Source organism: Anser cygnoides, chromosome 16 (genome assembly GCF_040182565.1).
Source record: "Anser cygnoides isolate HZ-2024a breed goose chromosome 16, Taihu_goose_T2T_genome, whole genome shotgun sequence".
NCBI classification, from domain to species: Eukaryota; Metazoa; Chordata; class Aves; order Anseriformes; family Anatidae; genus Anser; species Anser cygnoides.
Window position 1 is genome coordinate 15,771,676 of NC_089888.1, and position 24,064 is coordinate 15,795,739.

A 24,064-nucleotide genomic window follows, 5' to 3' on the forward strand; every position below is an offset into this window, starting at 1 on the left:
TTATTAGTGTTTCAATTTTAAGAAAAATCAACGCTGCGACAAACATTAAATGCCCTCAGTTTCATCTTGAACAACACAGATATTTCAGTTGTGAAACCCATGTAAAACTTGTTTTTAAGGGAGTCTCATATGAAACAACCCGAAAAAGAAAAGGGCACATTTTGCTAGTAGCACTCACAAAAACATTTTTCAGGGGGCTTCCCAACACTAAGAGGATTTTCAGCCATTGTTTCTATTATTACACCTATTCTCAGAAGAATAAAAGCCTTGAGCTACCTTTTCATTGAAGTTATTCTCCAAATTGTTGAATTAAAAGTTTTGCAACATTAACCAAGTACACAAAGTCACTTGTTGACTATACATAAATTCTAGTATATTTGCAGATTAATGCCTTTGAAAATAAATTAGGTGTGAAATACCTTCAATCTGAACTGAGAGAATTCCCAGGTCACGAAGTTGTTGGTTATTATTCTGAGCCAGAATCCGCAGCCGCTCTGCAGCTTCACGTGGTATATTAAAGGTAACACGTACACTGTTCCAAGGCTCTATCTTCTGCAGTTTTAACTGGTTGGATTCTTAAAAGAAAAAAGGTCAAAGTCACTGCAAAGTCAGTTTTCAAAAAAGTATAGTGAAATAACTTGTTAAAAAAGCGCATCTGAAAGAAATCTGGAACAACTATTCCAGGCTAGTCTCAGATACTGGAGAGTTCTCCAGAACAGACGTAAAGTGACTCATACTGCCAAACCACTTAAGTACTTTCCAAAAATTAGCAAAATAAGAATTTCCCAAATTATAAACAATAAAATAGGCAACACAAATACTTGACAATATTACTCAAAATTTGAAATATTCTGTGAATAAACCACTTTGGAAAGACAGAATACCTAATAAATCAGATAAAATACATTTGTTAGTATACTACGTAGATAAGTGAATACAAGAATGAAAACACTAATTTCACTCTGCGAGATGCTTGTGAAACTTCTTTGCAGAAGGCAGGTGCTAGAGGCCTAGTTGTATTTCATTAATTTATACCATATTATTTAACTTTTCTGAATAGGTATGTTCAACCCACTGCAAAAACCATATTAAAGTTGTGCAAAATATTTAGCTACAGATTTTTTGTAAACCTGTTCTACATATGAGTGTTTCTATGCTGATCAGTTGTTTTAAGAGTAACAGGTGAGAATTAGAAAAAAGGTAGACCAGTGATGTTGAATACATTTATTCTAAGTGATACCTAGCTAAAATATAGCTACAAAATGCCTTTTAGGGTCATTAAAATATATATTGCTAATACAGATTTCTCAGCTTCCAGTTTCAAGCTTTTTGAACAGGAAGCCCTTCTGAAAACAAGAAGCATTTGCTCAAATTTTAGTCAGCTATGTTTTCCACTATGACAGCAGACTTACAAAAAGTGTGCTAAGTTTTTGTTAGAACATGCCATTTAAGAACATGCCATTTAAGACTGTCAGTAACTCATTCCTAACTTCACAGAATCACAGAATGGCCTGGGTTGGAAGGGACCCCAAAGACCATCCAGTACCAACCCCCCTGCCATAGGGACGCCACCCACTAGATCAGGTTGCTCAGAGCCCCGTCCAGCCTGGCCTTCAACACCTCCAGGGATGGGGCATCCACAGCTTCTCTGGGCAACCTGTTCCAGTGCCTCACCACCCTCTGAGTGAAGAATTTGCTCCTTACCTTCTAATCTAAATCTCCCCTCTTTTAGTTTAAAACCATTCCCCCTCTTGTCCTGTCAATAACTGATTGAGCAAAGAGTCACTCTCCATCTTTTTTATAGGTACCCTTTGACTACTGAAAGGCTGTGATGAAGTCACCCCCGAGCCTTCTCTTCTCCAGGCTGAACAGCCCCAGCTCTCTCAGCCTTTTTCCATAGGAGAGGTGCTCCAGCCCTCTGATCGTCTTTGTGGCCCTCCTCTGGACCTGCTCCAACAGCCCCACATCCTTCTTGTGCTGGGGGCCCCAAACATGGACACAATGCTCCAGGTGGGACCTCATCAGGGCAGAGCAGAGGGGCACAATCACCTCCCTCCACCTGCTGCCCACCCCTCTGTCGATGCAGCACAGGATGCAGTTGCCCTTCTGCTGGCTCATGTCGAGCTTTTGATCCACCAGAACCCCCAAGTCCCTCCCTGCAGGGCTGCTCTCAGCAAGTTCTTCTCCCAGCCTGTACTCATGTCTGGGACTGCCCCGACCCAGGTGCAGCACCTTGCGCTTGGACTTGTTGAACCTGATGCGGTTCACGTGGGCCCCCTTCTCCAGCCTGCCCAGGTCCCTTTGGATGGCATCCCTTCCTTCAGTGGACAGATACCTTTTTTCCAAATCTAGCTGTGCTGGTAAAAGATGCTGTCCTAAAAGCCTGTGTCACTTACTAGCTAGAGCTGCCTGTTACAAGACCTCGGTGGGCACACGGGGCCATATGAGAACACTCCATAGCCCCCCTTCTGAAAAAGTCACGTAGGTTAAGTCAGTGCAGCAGCAAAGCAGCTGACTTGAACTAGCACAGTTATTTCAGAGCAAATCTATTCTCAACTGCAATAGTTTAAATTGGATGGTTTTGATATTAGAAAACATGTCCTGTTTGAACAAGTCTGGTTTCACTTTCACACTACAAAGCATTATGTAATGTAAGGAAATGAAAGAGAAAAAAAAACCAAGTAAAACATTGGAACTGAATAGGAATAAATGAACTCACTAATGAAATCAGTTTGAAACAATAAATTAACTTCAAAAACTTGTACTCTGTGCTTAAGAAACATAGCTCCCAAACTCACTAATAGCAACCTCCACAAATCTTACTACCAACTAAGTAACTCGAAAACAATATAATCAGCTTCTTTTTAAAAGCACCCTGATTATGTAATTAAGCATTTTAAGGACAATTGAAAAATGATAAAGAAATACATTACCCATGTGTAAAAGGCCAGGCACATTCTCCAGTATGACACTTAGTTTCTGCTCAAAGTCTCTATCCCCTATATCTCCTTTAAAAGCTACAAAGATTGTGGAATCTTCAGGAGCAGCCTCCTGTTTCAGTTCATCTTCCTCCAGTCCTGAATCAAAATCCACCTCTAAGTCTTCCATAGCTGAGGAGTACAAGGAGGCATACGTATCTTCCAAGTTCGGTAGATCATCCAAAACCATTGTGTCCAACAATGGGAGCCAGTCAGACATTAAGAAGATGCTTTGAAGGGGGGAAAAAAACAGTTAGTACAGTGTGTAAAGACACTAACTATGGCATTCAACAGCACGCAAAGAGCACTGACAGAAAACCTACCAGGTGACCCAGCGTGAGGGCCTGTGAGACAAACTGTGGGACTCTGAAAACCGTGGCCATTGCAGTAGCCAAGTTGTTTGTCCACTAGAACAAACAGAAGTGTTTTCCTGACGGAATCCTTCCACACCTGCCTTGAGCAGTATTCCAGCTGACCTAAATGACAGTTGGGTAGATGGGGGGGGGAATAAAAAAAAATTAAAATCGATTACATTCATCTCTACATCGTACAGAGGACAAAAAGCACCCAGAATCAATGCTACAATGCCTGCCTGCCAGGAAATTGTGGAACACACAGTAATACTTACAATTACAGAAAGACAGGTGGGGGAACACCAAATTTATCTTTAGAGACTGCAGATACTTTGTACAACAAAGCAGAAGGAAAGCCACAGAACATTCTTACCAGGAGATATTTAGCATTTGACAACTATTTTATTCATGTCCAAGGAAATCTTAAGCATGCTATGCTTGCTTTATAAAAACTTGTAAAAATGTAGGTGGTTCTCAGATGCTTATGCATATTACTACCTGAAATGTACTCCTCCTGTGCCAGCCCACAACTTCCCCCCCATCTCCCTGTTGAGCATAGATAAGAATGAATTCAGTAAATCACGTCACGCTCCTGATGTTTTTTACTTTATGAAAGATCTAGATTTTGCAATAAATTTTACAGAATCACAGAATGTTAGGGATTGGAAGGGACCTTGAAAGATCATCTAATCCAATCCCCTGCCGGAGCAGGAACACCTCGATCAGGTCACACACAGGAACGCGTCCAGGTGGGTTTTGAAAGTCTCCAGAGAAGGAGACTCCACAACCCCCCTGGGCAGCCTGTTCCAGTGCTCTGTCACCCTCAATGTGAAAAATTTTCATCTCATATTTAAGCAGAACCTCCTATGTTACAGCTTGCACCCATTGCCCCTTCTCCTATCATTGGGTGTCACCGAGAAGAGCCTGGCTCCATCCTCCTGACACTCACCCTTTACATATTTATAAACATTAATGAGGTCACCCCTCAGTCTCCTCTTCTCCAAGCTAAAGAGACCCAGCTCCACCGGCCTTCTTGGCCACAAGGGCACAGTGCTGGCTCACGGTCATCCGGCTGTCCACCAGGACCCCCAGGTCCCTCACCCCTTTACTGCTTTCCAGCAGGGCAGTCCCCAGCTTATACTGGTACCAGGGGTTGTTCTTGCCCAGATGCAGGACTCTACACTTGCCCTCATTATATTTCATTACGTTTCTCCCTGCCCAACTCTCCAACCTGTCGAGATCCTGCTGGATGGCAGCACAGCCTTCCGGCGTGTCAGCCACTCCTCCCAGTTTAGTGTCATCAGCAAACTTGCTGACGGCGCACTCCTTTCCCTCACCCAAGTAACCAATGAATATATTGAACAACACTGGTCCCAGTACCGACCCCTGATGGACTCCACTAGATACAGGCCTCCAGCTCGACTCCATCCCACTGACCACAACCCTCTGGCTTCTTCCCTTCGGCCAGGTCACAGTCCTCCTCGCCACCTGATCGTCCAGACCACACTTCCTCAGTTTAGCTGCGAGTTTAGTTACATTATGATAGTTATCTACACAGAAGTACAACCTGAGACAGAAGTCATCCCTACAAGCACGGTGAACAACACCAACTTACAGGCAGGACGCACATTTCTCCACTTCACCGCAGACCGTGACAAGGGCTCTAGGATGAACTCCTCCATGCAAGGCAGCTCAGCCTCCTACCTCTGCTCTCACACCCGATGCTTAGTGAGTATTTCTTAAAGAATTAAAACCATCTCCATCACGAGCCAAAGCTGATGTCAAAGCTAAAAAAAGGGACCTGCTCCTGACCACCACTGTCAAAAACAAATCAAATCAACAGGCAAGGCTGTCAAGACCTCATAACTCCAAAGCTGTCAGTGTTAAATACGATGCACCACAAACGTTTAGCTCAGAATGAGATGCCATCAAATAGGATACAGATTGGGGTTTTTGGCAGAGGTTCAAGTTCCCAACACAAATTAAAACCACAAGTCGGAGATTCAAGGTGAATTGCAGAGAGGGGCTGGGAAAAAAATAATAATAATACAAAAGGGTAACTGTGCTAGAAAAGCTTCGATTCAGCCCTACATTATTTGCACACTCTCCTAACATTGCTGAAGGGACAGCACCCCAAATGAAGAAACAAGCACTCGAAAGTCATGATGCACAGCCCCAGGGCAGCTCTCTGCACACACATTTATTGGGCTGCGATTTTACAAAACTCAATTTTTAATTCTCCCTTACAACCCTACACCACACTACGCAGACTAAATGGCATTAACGAATAATAATCTATTTTACATACAGTTACTCTCTTCGCACTGTGCAGCACCAGGCTCCCATTCTTGGACAATACTCAAATCTGGGATTAAAAGGAAATCTAATTTTGTAATCCCAAACTCTTCTGCAGTCGTGCACTGAAGGTAAGTAAAAATATTTCACAGTCACTGATCTGTTTACACTGTGCTTTCATAAATTATTGTTACCACTGAAATTTTAAAAATGGGGAACTGATATAAAAATTAAAAAAAAAAAAAACCAACACCGGAGACAAACTGAACGCTGAGACAATTCAATCTTTTATTTTCTCCCAGGACTCCTCTGTGTCTAACTTACAGGTCTGAGCATTCAGCAGCTCCATTAAGTCAAATTCCAGTTTCACATCAGGTGCCCAGAAAATGGGAATGACAATTGATAACCTTCTGTGAAAAGCTGATTTAACTTGACTGTCACACAGAAGCTCCTCAATGGGCTGGGTTGGTTACCCTACCCAGGAGATAGTTCCTTCTCTTTCTGCATCCTTGCTTTATTCATTACACATATACTGACTTCCAGAAGAAATGAACTCGGAGTCCTACACAAATAACAATCTCTTAAGGACAAAGCACAACCATTCCGTGCCCTGAAGGAGCATCCTGTGTAAAATAAGCAGTACCTTTTTGGGAAAAAAAATAAAATAAAATCTAAAAACCTTGTATAAACTATTCAGGAAGAGAGATCTTGGCTCATTACACAAGATTTTAAACACTGAAAAAAGCACAATTACTTGGAGGATGGGTATGTTCCATCTCCAGTGAGAAACATTAATATTTCTGACAATCCCTAACACCATAGAAATATTTTTTTTCCTATAAAAACACAAACTCTTCAAAAGCTTTTTTTTTTTTTTTTTTTTAAGTTTGAATCAAAGCGTCTGAAGCATCAATCTTCTCTGTGAAAGAGCAGAAGACCCCAGACTGCTACAGTGGCAGTTTAAAACACACAAAAACACCGCAGCTTAGACTGAATTCCACCAGTCTCACCTCAACCTGCACAAATCCACCATAATTTGTTGAAATTACGGCACCTCATGAAAAAGACTGAAATACAGTTTGCTAAATGCCGAAGGACCACAGGTCTTGTTTCATTTGATTCAGAAAACCACAGGACTGCAGGGAAAGCTTGAATTAAGAAAAAAATAGGAATAAGCTTTAAATTTTACTTTCTGTGTAAGGGTACTATATCCAGGTTTGCAGCTGAGGCTCCCTTTTTGCACTTCCCACATCATGCCCCTCTCTGCCACATCCACCTCCTTCTCTCCCTCTCAGAGGCACACAGTTTAGTCCATTTCTATATTCAGGTACAATTTATCTTGGCTGTGACAGGAGGAAGTAATGATTTGCAAAATCTTCCTCTTCAGGCAGAACACCACACGTCTTCCATCTCGGAACCACATGAATCCCAGCTGCATCCCTCGTGCTAACAAACTCTGTAATCTCTTGGTTATAAATTTGACTCCCACAAATCACAAGCCATCCCATGACCATAATTAGCATGGATCTTCATTCAGCACTCCTCACATAAACCCCCCCAAAAAAACCATGAAAGCCCTTTAGGCATGGGCACGCACAGGTAAAACACTGGCCCTTCAATAACTCCTGTAACCTACATTAACTTCTAGCAGCCTAGGAGAGCATCTCCAATGAGCAAAAATCAGACTTCAACGGGCGTGCAGAACCTCAACAAATTTCATAAACTCAAGCCTTCACACTTACACGGCAGCACAAACACATCTCTGAATATCGTTGTGTGTTCAAAGAACAAGGATGGCTTCCCTCCCGTCCCCACACCGTTTCTTTTTTTTTTTTTTTTTTTTTAAGCTTTCCAGTTCCGTATTTCCCCCCCTTACACAATTGTTTCTGGAAACTGAGCACAAGCCCAGTGCCACCACGTGGCAACCACTTACCTGCGACCCCAGACTGTGGCAAGCTAAAACAGCGTGAGAAGTGCCTTATACCTGTTCATAATAGGGTTGGCCTTATATAGGATTTGCTGATTACTTAAATAAAAAAAAGCGCTGCTGAATTAAGAGAGGCGAGGATACATAGCAAGGTAACAGACTAATAGCCAAAACGTCAGCAGTGTGTCAGTTTTCTGGCCAATGCCCACGCACCCGCAGCATGGTGCAGGTGGCAGGGGATGGCACACGGAGACCGGAGCATCCCAAGCAAGGGACACAGCAGGCTCTGGAGTGCCAGCACTGCCAGCTGGAAGTGCTGGTGTCTGGGGAAAAAATAAGCTGGTGTCCTGGTATTCTCATGCCAAGATGAGCTTGACTGATTCAAACTTAGGGTTATGTCCATCTGTTTGTTAAACAGAACTTGAACCCTCGTGTTGCTTTCTTCCCCTCATTGCAAATGCACAAAATGAAGTAAAACCTACACAAGTGAAGTAAAACAAAAAAACCTTGGAGGAGATATTGAACAAAGCCCTTGCTGTGACACAGTCTTTTGATTTACAAGCTATTTATGTATTTCGGACAACTCAGAATAAACACTTTCACAACTGATGTCACAACAGAACATGCACCCTCTCAAACAAATATGCAGGGAGCCCAATTAAATAAAGGTACTAAAATCCTGCCGTATGCTTGAAACAGTACTCCTCAGAGTTACACAAAGGCTTGGAAAGGGTGACAGCAGTGTCTTCACAAACACAGAAGAACCAGAGGGAAGGATGGACAGATGTCATTCCTTAGCAGATGCCAGAAGCCAACACTGAGCAGGGTCCTCACCCCCACAGCGGCTGTTATTTAAAGCTGCTGAAGCTGGAAACAAGAAGAAAAATCAGTCCAGAAACGAAACTACAACCAAGACCTTCAGGGAGTCCAGAACTGAGAAGGAGAAGAAAACGTCTCTGATAGCAGCAAACAGTGACATGACTCCCAAAGGACACAGAACCCGCCTTGCCTCGGCCTTCATTGAAAAAATGTTGTTCAAACAGCCTAACAGGAATAAAAGGAAATCAAAACAACAACAAAAAACCATGCCTTGGATAATCCAAGTGAAAGCTTTCGTTTCCTTTCTTTTAGGTGTCAGGGAGAAAATACATAAAGGTACCAAGTTTTTCAGGATGGGAATGAAGGATGTTTAGCGTTGCCAGAATACTGTCAGGAAGATGGCTTTCCTTTAATACATCACATACACACACGCCCCCCCAGGCATACTTTCAAAACATGCCACCTATAAATCCCAGGAACAGCCTGATCACAACACCGTCCTTACTGCAGACTTGTTAACAACGTATTGTCCTCCTACAATCATGTACGCGGTTTTTATTGTCTAACACAGTGACCTTGGAGCTTGTTAAATCTGACCAGTGACCACATCTATTCACACACAGTGCGTCTATGATACAAAGACTAAAATTACATAATTGCTTTTGGCGAAAAGACTTTTAAGTAGATAATAGGCAAGTGCCATATCGTTACAGAATGAGATTAGATTCAGCTAAGAATCACTGTTATAACGTGAAAGGAATACCTAAAAATAAACTTAAACATACAATACATTTCCTTTAAAAACAATTCAGCTTGGGGGAGTTCCAGCAACATGGAAGTTCAAACTCTGGCATTACAGACAGATAACACCATGAAAGCAGCCCAACTGTCATAGAATCATAAAATGGCCTGGGTTGGAAAGGACCACAAAGACCATCCAGTACCAACCCCCCTGCCATAGGGACGCCACCCACTAGATCAGGTTGCTCAGAGCCCCGTCCAGCCTGGTCTTGAACACCTTCAGGGATGGGGCATCCACAGCTTCTCTGGGCAGTCTGTGCCAGTGCCTCACCACCCTCTGAGTGAAGAATTTGCTCCTTACATCTAATCTAAATCTCCCCTCTTTTAGTTTAAAACCATTCCCCCTCTTGTCCTGTCAATAACTGATTGAGCAAAGAGTCACTCTCCATCTTTTTTATAGGTACCCTTTGACTACTGAAAGGCTGTGATGAAGTCACCCCCGAGCCTTCTCTTCTCCAGGCTGAACAGCCCCAGCTCTCTCAGCCTTTTTCCATAGGAGAGGTGCTCCAGCCCTCTGATCGTCTTTGTGGCCCTCCTCTGGACCTGCTCCAACAGCCCCACATCCTTCTTGTGCTGGGGGCCCCAAACATGGACACAATGCTCCAGGTAGCGCCTCACCAGGGCAGAGCAGAGGGGCACAATCACCTCCCTCCACCTGCTGCCCACCCCTCTGTCGATGCAGCCCAGGATGCAGTTGCCCTTCTGCTGGCTCATGTCGAGCTTTTGATCCACCAGAACCCCCAAGTCCCTCCCTGCAGGGCTGCTCTCAGCAAGTTCTTCTCCCAGCCTGTACTCATGTCTGGGACTGCCCTGGCCCAGGTGCAGCACCTTGTGCTTGGACTTGCTGAACCTGATGCGGTTCATGTGGGCCCCCTTCTCCAGCCTGCCCAGGTCCCTTTGGATGCCATCTCTTCCTTCTTTGGTATCAACCGCACCGCTCAGCTTGGCGTCATCTGCAAACTTGCTGAGCATGCACTCGATCCCACTGTCTGGGTCGTTGATAAAGATATTAAACAGCACCGGTCCTAGGGACAGACCCCTGAGGGACACCGCTCGTCACCAGCCTCCACCTGGACATGGAGCCATTGAGCACCGCTCTCTGGGTATGGCCTTCAAGCCAATTCCTTACCCACTGAATGGTCCACCCACCAAATCCACATCACTCCAATCTGGAGATCAGGATGTCATGTGGGACCGTGCCAAAGGCCTTACACAGGTCCAGGTAGAGGACATCGGTCGGTCTTCCTTTGTCAACGGATGCAGTCACTCCACCCTAGAAGGCCACCAAATTGGTCAGGCACGATTTACCCTTGGTGAACCCATGCTGGATGTCCTTCTCTGGAAGGAAGGCTGCGAACAGCTAGAAACCTCACATTAAACACCTGTAGCCCAGCGTGGTAACTGAGAAGTCAGCTCTCAGTACAGCCCAGCCCTGCCCATCCAACACACACAAGCACTGCAGGCAGCGGACAGTCTGAAGGAGAATATATAAGAACAAGAAATATTCAAAGGCATCATATACTTTTTTTTTTTTTTTTACCTACCAAAACCAATTCCACAACTTCAGTTATTTTGTGGCATGCAACAGGTCTTCAGTTAATTCCAAGCTGGCAAACATTGTTAAACAGTAACTCCCAAAAATGTAATCCTGAAAGAAAACCATCATGTTTGGTAAGACAAGGAAGCAAAGTAACAAAAATACTCAATATAACACAGTGAATACCTCGTTTTTTAACACACAGTTTTGCAGCAAATTCCACCCCTCTCCTTAGCGATAATAATAGCGCTTCTTACTATATTCAAGTATTAAGAGCAAACACTAAGAACAAGGATCTAGAAAAACCAACCTTCTGTTAGAGGCAAAAAAACTGTATGCTTTCTGTAAGTTCCCTCTGGCTGGAAAAAAGATCATACTCTAATGTCCTTTTTCAAGATAAACTCTTCTAGATTAAATTAATTTTCAAAAAAAAAAAAAGGAACTGGCACAACTACAATGCATTTCACCTTTCATAAGCAGACACCTAAACCAGCTCAGGCTAACCTGCTAATCTCACGCCAGAAGCACATTATGAGCCCACACAACCACCTCAGGTCTCACATGGACATTTTTATTGCAGATGGCCAACACAGTGAGGCAAATCCATCCCCAGAACACGCTTCTGTTCACGGTTTCATCAAGTTGCACTCAAACCTCTCAAGGTAATGAAAACAGAGCAGTAAAACTAATGGCTTCAGCAAAAACAAAACGCCTCCCTCCAAATCAGGATGATTTATACTAACATCTCAGTGCTGGTTTTCAAGCAAATTTTCTGCCTACATGCAAACCTGCTCATCAGTGAGAAAGCAGGCGAGGGAACAAAACTCAAAGCCAAAGCAGAAATTTGGTATTTTCTATGTAGAAAACAAGTTAATAGCTTTAAAAGCCTTAGTATTATGCTTTGCTCTTCTGCCTGCCCAGCAACTCCAAGGGAGGAAAACAGTATTCACAGTAGACCATATATGCTTGTAGCACTTTTCATAGACACCTAACACTTTTCAAACTCTGATAACTTCTTGTATTTCTAAAATGCATTGTAATTCAAGAAGACGCAGAAGGCCGAGTAAAAGCCCTGGCTGGCTAAAACATAAGCAGTAACTCCGCTGTTTCCAGCTATACCGGAGACTATGCAAGCCCACATAAATACCATGGCTAGACAACAAGATAACAGGCAAACACAAAATCTGAAATTTGACATTTTAATATCATTCATTAAACGTAGGCCGAAACTAAAAATGCTTTCTTTCCATGCCATGAAGTGGATACCACATTCCTTCCAACTTTTCACCCTTTTTACAAACGGATGTCCCCCGACCATTCTCCTCGGCACAAGGCACCGAGGGGCTTTTTGCTCCTCCGTTTCTCCATCCTGAGGGGGCTCTGGGCCCTCCCTCCCATCGGGTGCAGGGCAAGGAGCGGATCCACAGACCCAAAACCTCTGCGGAGATGAAGAGGGCGGGCAGCAGTGGGCTGCCCTCGCCAGCTCCAGGAGCAAAGTGAGGGCACTTAGCCCAGGCTACTGGAGAAGGAACAGCTAACGGTGGCTGTCTTCATTCCCCTGAGCACACGCAATGCTATCAAATTTGGTTATGGAAGATAACTAATCAACAGTGGCTCATTAGGTCCAGCTTTCATTACAATAAGTTACCTGATAGGGACCCTGGAAATGCCTAGAGATTAAACGGATACCTTAGCAGACACCAAAGAATCCACAAAAACAGCCTTTTTAAGAGTTTGGTCAACAGGAAAAGTTTCGGTTTGAACTTACGCTTCCCCAAACATCAAGAAAACTAAACAAGTAAGTGCACAGGACGGCAGGCTACATTCATTCTGACGCACAACTACTCACTGCTTTCATAATTTTCTGCTAAGCTCCCATAGCCCTCAGGCATAAAATGCCTAAAACCTCAACGTTTCTGAAAAGTAGAAAACTACAGCTTGTACAGCACATATGACCTTTTGTTATCGTGATGCATTTTGATAGCAGGTTGTTTAGTGGAACACCGGCTTGTTAAAGTTTTATGAAACTACAATTTATGAACTTGGCTGAAACTCCACAACGCATGCCATGCTGCAGCAGACACGTCTCCATCTGAGCAATTAATTTTTATGTCAATGGAAGTTGACCGACTTGATCACCAAGACTGCTTTAAAAATAAGAAGGCAAGATGATAACTCCAGAACGAGTTTTAACTGCAGCTAAGTTAGCCATGTAGAAAGATTCCCATTTGCAACTGTTGAGATATGAACACAAGAAGGCTCCCAGCCCTCTGCCATGAGCTAACCAGTTTCAGCATCACTCGTGGAAGCTACAGTCTATGTGGCATAGCATCTGATCAAATACTTCTCATTAGCTGAATTGTTAATTTCACATATTAAGGCTATCCCTATTTGGAAGAAAGATACCATAGCCTGTAACAGATCAATACTGTGACAGAGTCCTGCAGTACGAAACTTTTCATTAAGACCCATCAACGCAATCGGCAAACAAGTAAAATGAGAAGCTATTTAAAATTAGATGCATCTTGACAAGAAACTACTTTATCTCATCTTCTGAAGGCTATGAGAAAACGCCTTTTCAAGTAGCAACTTATTCATTGCGTCTGTTGTGACAGGCTTTTTATTTGAAGCTGAATTTAGCCACAGCTGAACCAGTCTGGGCTGATGTACCCCACAGGTAACTCCTTTACCCCACATTCTTCCAGAGGCTCATAACTGTCAGTATAACAACAGCAGGTATTCCTGTGATTACCAGTCCTGAACTGAATTTGACTGAAAACTGAATAATATTCTTCATTAGGCTCTTCCTCCCAGTAATGAAATCCACGAAATTTCACTAAAACACACAAAACCCTGAAACATTATGAAGTATGAAGAAAAAATTTAAGCTAATATAAATGGCTTAAAAGTAATTCTTTTGATATGAAGCACTCGGTAAGGAGAATGTTTCCCCTGACTAAAACACAAACCAACCAAAAACCACCATAAACACACATTATGTAGGTGTGGCTTTTGCTAAAAATCAAGATTATTCCGAGATTTTCCTGATTGCATAAAAACTTGCAGCATACTTGGCATTCTCCCAGGCTTTTTCTTTTTCTTTTTTTTTTCTATTTATTGCCACTACTGCTATTAAGAACCACATAATCCCTAGGATGGTAAAACTAGGATGCAACTGAACTAGACAGCAATGTATTGTTGTGGGGATGGGAAAAATACCCCAAGAAAACCTCAGAAGGAACACCTTCCACATTGCAGCCAGAAAAGGAGACACTTTTTCTAGTCCCGTGTTATTCTTCACTGAGCCTCGCTAAAAAACCTGGCAATGTTTTTGCCTTGGGAGGTTCGGCTCCTGCAGCTGTAGTCCCAAATCTGCAAATGCTAACTCCTCCATTTCTCTGGAACAGCTGGCAGAGACCCATCAGAACTGTCAGATTGAGCCCTCTCTCTCATCTCTCACGTTCCCTCCACCCACTGCTTGGAAAGTGATGTATTACACAAGCCAAAACTGCTAATTTAGCAGGAAGCAAGGCAGAAAAAATCGTCATGATTTCCTTGGATCATCCAAGAGACTTATGAGAGTGTGCCTGCGCACATGTATGCGAAACAGAGGCTTATGTCTAATTCAGCCTCTGTAAGTACTACCCAGAAAGCATAAGGAGAAGTAAAATCTCATACCAGCTCAGGCGTCTGGAATGCCACTTATTTGGTTATTGAAAGAGTAATAATTATAAAATTAAAATGATAAGCACAGGACTTGGAGAAGACAACAGCATGCGTCTTTTACTGGGAATAAATACATTATTCCCTTTCATAGATCACAAACTTAAAATTCAGACTCCCACATAACAACTCAATACAGGCAACTTCCTGTCCCAAAATTATCAGCTTATATAAGGACAATCGAACTTCGACAAGGTATCATTCTTCTGCTGCACTTCTCAATTACTGTACGAGTCTGATCCAAACCCTTATGTAGGACTATCCTTCAGGACTACTCATTCAAGCTGGGGAAGGCAGCAACAGTCCTCCCAGTTCCAAAAAGAGGATGGTTCTTGCGTGCTGCCGAGTCTACGGAGCAGTTACACTCTGTGTAAGCCTGACCGTTCATCTTTCTTTTCCCCAAATACATGAAGAACAGTTATTTATTGTGACACAGCATGAAAGTCACTACACACACACACACCAGAATTCACTTCTTGTTCCTATTTGTAAGTATGTCAACAACAATTTTGGAAGGGCTATTCAGAATGCAGATGGGCTGCTGTTAGCAGCGGCAACAGAGGACACAATGGAAAGGAAATGAGCCCTGGTACCCAACAGGCTGATGAAAATCCCATACTCCTTGGACTATGGAGCACTTCCACTACTACCTCTCCTGTGCAATCCAAAGCCTAGCTGAACTTTCAGTGCCAGTTGCATCACTGGAAAGCCTTTATTAACATTATTATTATTATTAATTCTCTTCCTTCTAATCAGTCAGGTCACTAGAGAATCAGAGTTTCTCACACCATCTTGAGCCAAACCTTCAGCTATCGAGGTGTACAAACTAAGAAACACACCGGCTACACGGTTGAAATGTTATCCGCATGAGGTAGCTCCTGCTGAAGAACACGAGTGATCTGCTCTGGAAGTGACAGAAGAGTTTGAAAACAGGACAGAGCAAGCGTTAGACAGAATACACAATAACCATTGTCTCAATAAACAAGTGTGAAGAAAAAAACCTCAGTCGTCTGCCAAACAGCTGGAACATCTCTCACCGGGAATTTGAGGATGCATCTGCCCTGCCTCAGGTGGACACGCTGCCAGGTGTAAGTGCTGCTGTTCATACAGCGGGCACTGCACACCGGCAGGCGCTCCACGCACTAGTGTTCTCTGCGCACCACGGCAGTGTTATTTCTCAATAGACACCACATGATTTTGAAACAGGTATCAACATCACATCTTCTGTCCTTCAGAGGGACGCTAATGACCTATAAAATCTCACTATTCCTAATGCAATTGAACTGTGACAGCCACTTTAACCCGTCGATATCTTCGGTAGCAAATCTGTTACGTTTAGTATATCTATGTAACTCAACTGCAACTCCAGCTTCCATCCAAGAGCAAACAATACAGTGTTAGAAAACAAACATATAACTAAACTGTTAAACAGGTTTACCATATAAATTTAAAATATTTAATATCTACTACAGAGGCATGCAATCTTTGACAGCATCATACCTACGAAGAACTGAGGGATATTACAATTGTTCATCAGAATTCAACTCTATACCCCAATATTTTTCAAGTTCAAATATTTTAAGCATCTAAAAAACCAAAACACTAATACTTAGTTTACAAATGCAGGTGGGGATCTGGATTTCTCAGGTTTCCCTACACATTTTCTTTCTTTCCCTTTCCCCTCCCCCCCCCTTTTTTTTTTAAGAAAGCAGCTATTTCTTTAGTAGAATAGCATAAAACTACTGCATCGCTTGGAAGCCTGTTGTTAACAACTCCTCCCTGTAAGTTCTATAGCCGAACAGCCTTTCTATAGAGAATGGCTGGAGAGCGCTGCCTGGGAATTTTTCCAACCAAAATCTGAAGTCTAATGGAATACCCTTCTGTACTTTTTTCTGTACTTATAAAATACTGAGAAGTGTCATTTCTCAACAAAAGACCAGGTCTGTGTGCAGCCCTCCCTGCCCTTTTGATTTATGACTTCTAACAGGAGAGTAAGGATCCAGTACAACTGTGAAATAAATCCTGGTAAAGCCAGTTAACTTTAAAAAGAAGCCACGTGGCTCAGTGAATACAGGTATTTGAGAAGCATATGAATTCCTAGCAAACACCTTGGTGCCTCACTGTGTGCAGTATGTTTAGTCCAGAGGTTTGCAGACCCAGACATTACGGACACATATCTTGAGGTGCTCATTTCTTGCTCCACAAGACGCCCACAGAAGCTGGGAATAGTTGCTGTGACTCGAAAAGAGCCAATAAATCCAAAAATTGTGGTTATCTCACGTGGTGACTCTTTTTCAAGAACACCAAATTTGTTTTTTGTGGTTGCTTTCTCATACGTGAAATACTGAAAGATGCTTTAGTTGTATATCTGTAGAGAAATGGACAGACTATAAAGAACACTAACTATAAACACCAATAGGAAGCGCTACCTTTCCTACAATAAAATTCAACTGAGAAAGATTTTATTACAGTTTTCTATTAGCTTTCTGCAGCTTACTCACAATTTGGTTAAGGTAATGACACGCACAAGGTCTGGAAGGTGAGGGGTTAGGAAGTCTTAGTGACAAGGCTCAGACAGCTACAGTTTGTCGTCAGCTTTCAAACCCGTGCCAAGGAGAGCAACAGAAAAGCCTGCTCCTTCCTGTTTCCCCCATTCCCCCCCCAAAAAAAATCAGAAGGAATGAGAATCCCGAGTTTTCTAAGATGTTCTAAAAGGAATTAAATTTATGGGAACTGCGGAAATCAAACCAGGGGAATAAGCGAAGAAGCCTTTCTATGAGCACCTTGAAGAGTTACGGGGAAATCCAGACAAAAGCCTGGGCTCAAAGACACGTCAAGGCACCTTCACTGACATCTTTAAAAGCCACCTGTGCCTGCACGAGGGCAGGGAAACTAAAAACAGCCACGACCTAAACCGGGCCAGGAGCTCCCCCGGCGCAGCGCACTCCGCCCGCCTTCCCGTTCCGGCCAGAAGCGCTCTCGCCCTCCGCGGGCCAGAAGGCAGCGCTCGGCACGGCCCCGCGGACCGCAGCGGTGCCCCTCCGCCCCGGGCGGGCTCGGGCACGGGCCCGGAGCAGGGCCCCGGGGCCGGCCGGGGCTGACCCGGGGGCTGCGGGGCGGGCAGCGCCCAGCCGGGGCTCCGCAGCCGCCGCGCCCCTTCCAGCGGCCGCCTCCCGGCGCGGGGCAGCTCCCGAGCGGCCCGGGGCGCCCCGGGACAGGCGGGGCCCAGGCCGCGGCCCCGAGCGGGGCCCGCTGACACGCTCCGGGCCCGGCACCGCGCCCCGTCCCGCGACCAGGCTCCCGCCTCCCCGGGGGCTGAGCGGGGGGGGGGGAGGAATGGAGCGGGGGGCGGCCCGGCCCGGCCCGGCCCGGCCCGGCTCGGCTCGGCTCGGCTCGGCCCGGCCCCGCACCGGCGGCGGGCCCCGAGCCCGGGCATCTCTCGGCGGCCCCGGGCCCGCCGCGGCCTGCTCCGGGCCGCGCTCCGGGCCCCGCCGGCCCTGACACCGCCGGGGCGCCGCTTCCGCCCCGCCGCCCCTGTCACGCCCGCCGCTCCCCGCGCCCGCCGCCCGCTCCCCCGCCCCGCGCCGCCGGGGGCCGCGGCGAGGCCCCGCGGCGGGCCCGCCCCGCCCTCACCTGGCGCCGGTGCCGCTGCTGGCGGCCGCGGGGCCGCCGCCGCTGCCGCCGCCGCCGTGCCCGCTCCGCGAGCGCGCGCGGGAGGGGCGGGGGCCGCCGGGGCGAGCGGGGGCGCGCGGGGCCCGCGCCCCGTGACGGCGGGGGCGGGAGGTGGCGGTCGGCCCTGGGGCGCCCGGACACCCTCCGCAGGCCGCCGCCGCCGCTCCGCCTCCCGCCGCCTCCGCCGCGGCCACGTGACCGCCCGCCCCGCGCGCCTGCGTCCGAGCGCGCCGCCGCCGCCGCCGGGAGCGGGCGCCGCGGGCTCGGGGCAGCTCGCCCCGCTCCCCGCCGAGGCCGCGGCGCCGCCGTTTCTGCCCCGCACAAAGGGGGCGCCGCCGCCGCGGCCGGGCGGAGACCCCCGAGGCCGCAGCCCCGACCCGCGCACCCGCTGCGGGGCGGGCGGCCCGAGCCCGGTCGCGGCCGGCGGGCGGCGCCCCGCGGCGGTCCCCGCGCCGTGAGGGTCCCGCTGGGCCTCGGCAGGGCCCCTCGGGACGCCCGCCCCGGCCGCAGGTGGGCGGGAGCTGCCCGCAGCCCCCGGCCGGGCGCGGGGACGCCGCGGCGCCCGCTCTGCCCGCTCGGTCCCTTCCCGGGGGGCCGCCGCCATCTTCTCTGCCAGCCGCCGCGGCCCCGGGGCGCTCGCAGCCGGTGCCTGGGGACCCCTGGGCGCGGGCCCGCCCGGGGCGGAGGAGCCCTCCCCGCCTAGCGGCTCCCGGAGGGGCCGGCGACGGGCACAGACGCGCCTCGTGCAGCGCGGTGGCGAGGAGAGGCCTGGGCTGGAGGCCGCTTCGCAAACCTGGGTGGGGGAAGCGTCGCCTCCCCTTCTCCGAAGACAGCCTGAGCCCCGGGGCTGCCCGGGGACACCGGCACCCCCGCAGCTCGGGGCACGGGAGCACCTTCCCCAGCTTTGCCCCAAAGCCACCAAACGGACCTGCGGTGTGCAGTCACGGAGCTCCGCTGTGTTGGGCCGGGCAACAGCACCCACACCAAAAGCTGTTCTTCTTACTGCTGACGGAGCCCGGTGGGCAGCACGGCTCCGGTTCGAGGGTCCTGATGCTGTATCTCCAAGTGATGTGTCCTGCAGCTGGGCGAGAGGCGGAAAAAGCGGTGTGCCCGCTGCACTGGCTTTTGGGACGAGTTCTTCCACAGGAGACAGGATTCTCTGCATCGTCAGCCAGATGAGCGACCCTTTGCTTGGGACAGCCCTGGAGGCTGTGGGTTTAGTACCCCATTCCATAAAGTAATAAAAGGCATTTCCTGCCTGAAGCTTAAAAAAAAAAAAAGAGTATAAGACCTTTATAGAAGATTACTAGGATACAATATTTTTAATACAGATGGTGCTTACTCCCTAAAAACACACATTAGCACCCAGGGGCTTTACAGCAGGCACCTACCACATAGCAGCTTGCAGGGCACAGAGTCCATCCAGGAATGTGCATCGTATCTTGCAAACCTTTATTAACATGGGAAAACTAAAGTCTCATAAAGAGACAGTGCCATCACAGAAATGCCTGATTTTCTTCCTGACAATCACTGCTTTAATCAGAAAGTGATTATCTACTTGTGGTGAACAAAAGAAGCACATGGCTCTTACTATTTAAAGCTAGTAAAATAATCAAAAGTCCTTCATGGAAATTAAGACTTTGATCCTGAAAAAAATATGTATGATTAACATTAGCAACTTGAGTAAGTTCTGTCTTCAAGAGGGGTGCGCAGGCCCATGGATCTGCACAGCTGGATCCAGCCCTTGCAAATCCTCCTGACACTGGCTGTATGCAGATTACTGCCGAATACCCAGTATAAATGACATGAGAGGAGGAAAACATTTTTTGCAAAACCTTTTAAACGCAGTAACCTCAAATCTCATTTGGCACTCTAGCTGGCAACACAAGAAAAAAAAATCTGATTTTTTAAATTGACATGTAAATCCGTTACATAAAAAAAAAACAAAAACAGTTACTATGTCGCTTATGTTTATGTCAAATATTTTTGGTGTATGGAAAACTTTAAGTAGATTGTTCACTTAGCATTTGTGGTTCAAACACTGCCTGCTGAAGGACAAACATTTAGTAATTCTTTGCTAAAGGATTTTTCTGTTTGTCCTTTTTCATGTATGTCTTCTGTTTCTGGCACATGGGGCCCTGCCTCTACTACTGCCTCTCTTCCCTAACAGGAGGCACCACGAAGGTCTGAGAAGAAGCGTGGGGGGACAAAGTCATGAAGAGTGGGGCTAGGTGAGGTGGCAGACAATGGACATAAGCCCGTAGTCCAGGCTTGCAATTGCGCTGGCGTTTTTGGTTACAGGCGCAATGCTACCTTGATATTGGGACCAGTGTGTGGTAGCTGGGGTGCATGCACCTTATCCCAGAGCTCAAGCTCACTTCCCAGTCCAAAATGTTGTGAGTCAAGGTCCTGGTGAGCAACCCTTCCCCAGCTGCTGAGAAATTCCCTCAGAAATACCAGAAGATGAGATGGGGCATCAGCCACAGGTCGGCAACAAGGAACATGAGGCACGTTTGATTTTCTGTCAAGGAGTTTCTCTTTGCCACGGGCCTTTCACATTACAGTAGATGTTTCCTGGGCTTTGTTTTACTCTGTTCATGTCTGTAGAGTTGGAAACACGAGGAAGCTAAAAGAAGACTTCTTTGGTATCTGAGAATTACCTTTCTTCCACATTTTTCTTTATACTTTCTTCTATGCAAGGACACACTTTTTTACCTGGATGCATTTAACCTCCTCTTCTTACCAGTCTGATCTTCCCATAAAAGCTAACGCACTTCCCCATCTAGCACACAGATCATAATGCAATTCTAAAAAATCCCTGTTTTCCTCCAAATCCTGCTGTGTTTGTCCTAGTTACAATCTTAATGCAAACTTGTCCTTTTTCTGTCTGTTTGCTTGTTTTTGTATATGTTATCTACATTAGCACAGAGCACATGCCGTAAACCATAACAAACAATTACAAATAGGGCATTATTTTTCAACAACTGAGTTTTCTGAAAGTACGGCGTTTTCTGGAAGCACACTGAGATCTGCTGCAGCCATTCAAGTGCTTTAACTTTCTGCTCTGGGCTGAGGGGCTCCATGCAGATAACCTTCCTGTGTCTATCACACATGGAGCTGCTAAAAAAGCCCTTCCTTCACTAGCAGTCTGCCATCTTCCACATCCATTTAGTACTTCATAACATGCTGCTTTCTCTTATGCTTCTGCTCACTGTTGCAAAAGGACAGAACTGGCACAAACCCTGCATGATTGACATGAATCTCCATGCTATCAGAGGTGGAAATAGCTTTGCCATGAGTGTAAGGAACTAACAGAAAGATAGAGCTGAAGGGACACCAGGGTGAAAGGACACGACCGAGGACCCTCATGAGACATCTTTGCTTAAGGCCAGTAGCTGGAGGACCCCAAAGGGGGTTGGCTGCCCGGTACATTGCAGCTGGTGGAAGACCCTTGGCTCTGGCTGCCAATGTGTGGAGCAGGAGACTGAGAGGCACCTGATGGTGAGAAGGGAATAACATGATGTGTGGGACTGTGAGAGGAAAGGAGAGGGACTTTCCCCAGCTGGACTTTGCAGTCCAAGGAAGCTAGGGGGGAGCTACAGAGTGCATCTCAAGCACCATTGCCCTGGTACCCTGCTGTCTGCATGTGCAGCCTCATCTCTGCAGCAACGTGAGCTGTAGGCAGATCTCCAGAACATACCACAGCTCAGCTGAGCTTCGTACACAGCCTGGATCCACCCTGTGTAGCCTGAATATTTCTGGCTCTTGCCTGGCCTCGGTACACCGTAACTGAGACCACAGATTTATCAGGCCAGATCTGGCTTGTCATTCCGTGTTTGTAGAGCTTCTCCCCAAGGAGACCCTACTTTTGGTTTGGATTTCAAAGCTTTGCTGCAGAATGAATGATGCCTATGAATACAATGTCACCTGCTGAGCGGTCACAGTGAGGAATGAGAGCTATTTACAGCACATAAAGACAGCTGCATTTGAGCTTTGTCCTTGTCCACAAACAGAACAGAGAAATGCATTTGATATCAGGATAATCAAGATTACAGTTATACTTACATGCATTTTTATATGACAGTATTTTAGAAGGACAGATACTGTAAGGAAAAAGAAGGTAGACTCGTGGCTCATACTGACTTGAACAGAATGATTTCTCCTCTAATACTGGTATAGCACTCACTTATAGAGAGAGAAGGGAGAAGACCTATTGTGTTGTGATTGTAATCACTTTTGATCCCGGACGGTAGCTGTCTAGGATTTTGTTAATCTGTGAGTGAGCGTGGTGAGAAAAAGAGAGGTGGGCAGCTGGCTGCAAACCCGAGAGCTAGGCTGGGGATGCCCTGGTGTTAGCATCTCCCTGCCTTCGTGGAGGTGCTGGGGGACAGTTGTGGTGGACAGGCATCCTGTAGCCAGCAGGAAGAACCATGAGTGTCAAGTAGCTGTGGTCACACAGGACTTTGTGACAGGCTCAGCTCCAGAAGACAATCTGCATCTAAAAATGTTCAGGTCACTGGAGGGCCCTTCATGGGCAGCGTGGTTTGGTGCTTGAGAGCTACAGCTGTGGAATCCCTTCTGCCCTCTGCACCAGCCTGTTTCATTTCCATGTGGTACCTTGCCTCTCTGGGAGCTCTGTCTACGTGCCAGAGCTCTCCTTTCTCTGGCCAACATGCAGAAGTCCATCACAGAAGTAGGAAAGATCTTTCCCAGGCTGTTATGAAAACACCTGTGTGCTGCAGGAGCTCTTCCCACTCCACCTGATTCGTCCTAAAACTTCAAAATCTGCGGCATCTTTGGTGCATGATAAATACAGTTTTGTCGTTCATGAAAGAGATGAACGTTCATGAGAAGAAACTTACCACCTCAGCTGGGAGACCCTCTGACAAGATGCTGGCAGCGCTGCACAGGGCAGGGCAAGATCACAGGGCAGACATGGGACCTGGGTCTTCTGCCTTTGTGGGCCTCTTGTGGCCCCCAGGCCTGAGGCATGAAGTGGTGTGGGGAGCAGGAGCAAGGCTGGCAGGGAGCGGTGGCAGGGTATGGGCAACTGTGCAGAGACACCCGGGGAGCTGCTCCCACACCCATGCTGAGTGGCAGCAGGGGCCTCCAGCCTTTCCTCATCCCAGGCACCACCAGCAGCGTGGCTCTAACAACCCCAGTGAGCTCAGCAGCGTTTCACCCAGCCCGGGCTGGTGGGAGCAGTACATGCTCCAGCCTGTCCCCATGTCCGCGCACCGAACAGGAAAACGATGGGAACAGAATGGCACGGCAGAGAGGCCAGAGCATCCTTATTCCCCCTGGATGTCAACCTTGGCCTTGTCCCTCCTTTAGGCTTTTGTATGCAGTGTTCTGGGCCTGACACACACAGGTCAACAGAGGTATCTAGAGCTAGCAAAGCACTGCTTATTAACTGCACTCATTAATGGCATTGAACCTTTGTGAGAAACCACTGACTGAGCCAACACTTAGTGTCAGATCCTGTTATCAGCTTATCCCAATGTAAAAATCGGCATGTTGATGGAGAGCAACAAGAATGTGAACCGAAACAAGTGGATTGCTTTCGAGACCATAATAGTTACATTTGACGACATCTGTTTTTTTTTTTTTATTTTTATTTTGTTCTTTTTAAATATTTTATTTTATTTATTGTTTTTCTCATTCATCCTGTATTTTGTGTTCTGAGCTCCTCAGACACTGATGTAAAAGTTTCAGGACAAATTCTGCTTCAGAGTTGTTAGATGTCTGCAATAGTTGGGTTGAAATCAATGCAGATACCGTACACCCACATCTCCAGATATGGCCCTTTATTTCACAATGTCTATCTTACCTGTACAAAAGGAAGCATCAAGAACTTCGTGGTGCCACAAATTAGTTTGATCAGATCTCCTCACAACAGGTTGACTCAAAGTAACAGAGACACTGGGCCAATTACCTGATGAAAGGTTTCAGTACTGAA

The 24,064-nt window shown here is 46.7% G+C and overlaps 1 protein-coding gene across 5 annotated transcripts in view; it reads right to left on the reverse strand.

Annotated features, from left to right (window-relative positions):
• The window catches only part of NCOA6 (nuclear receptor coactivator 6), a 55,814-nt gene extending 37,547 nt beyond the window's left edge, over nt 1-18,267 (reverse strand). For 2 of the 5 annotated variants that reach the window (XR_010825355.1, XM_066978391.1), the window contains exons 1-4: nt 18,067-18,267; nt 3,302-3,454; nt 2,934-3,208; nt 420-575 (exon numbers count right to left, since the gene is read on the reverse strand). Coding sequence is in view for 4 of the 5 variants with exons in the window: in XM_066978391.1 (XP_066834492.1) it covers nt 420-575; nt 2,934-3,198 (421 nt within the window). In the remaining variant the exon portion in view is untranslated. Of the gene's footprint in view, nt 1-419; nt 576-2,933; nt 3,209-3,301; nt 3,455-10,717; nt 10,822-18,066 lie in introns of all 5 variants that reach the window. The other 3 variants (XM_066978392.1, XM_066978389.1, XM_066978390.1) reach the window with 2 other exon arrangements.
• Nucleotides 18,268-24,064: the final 5,797 nt, after the last annotated feature.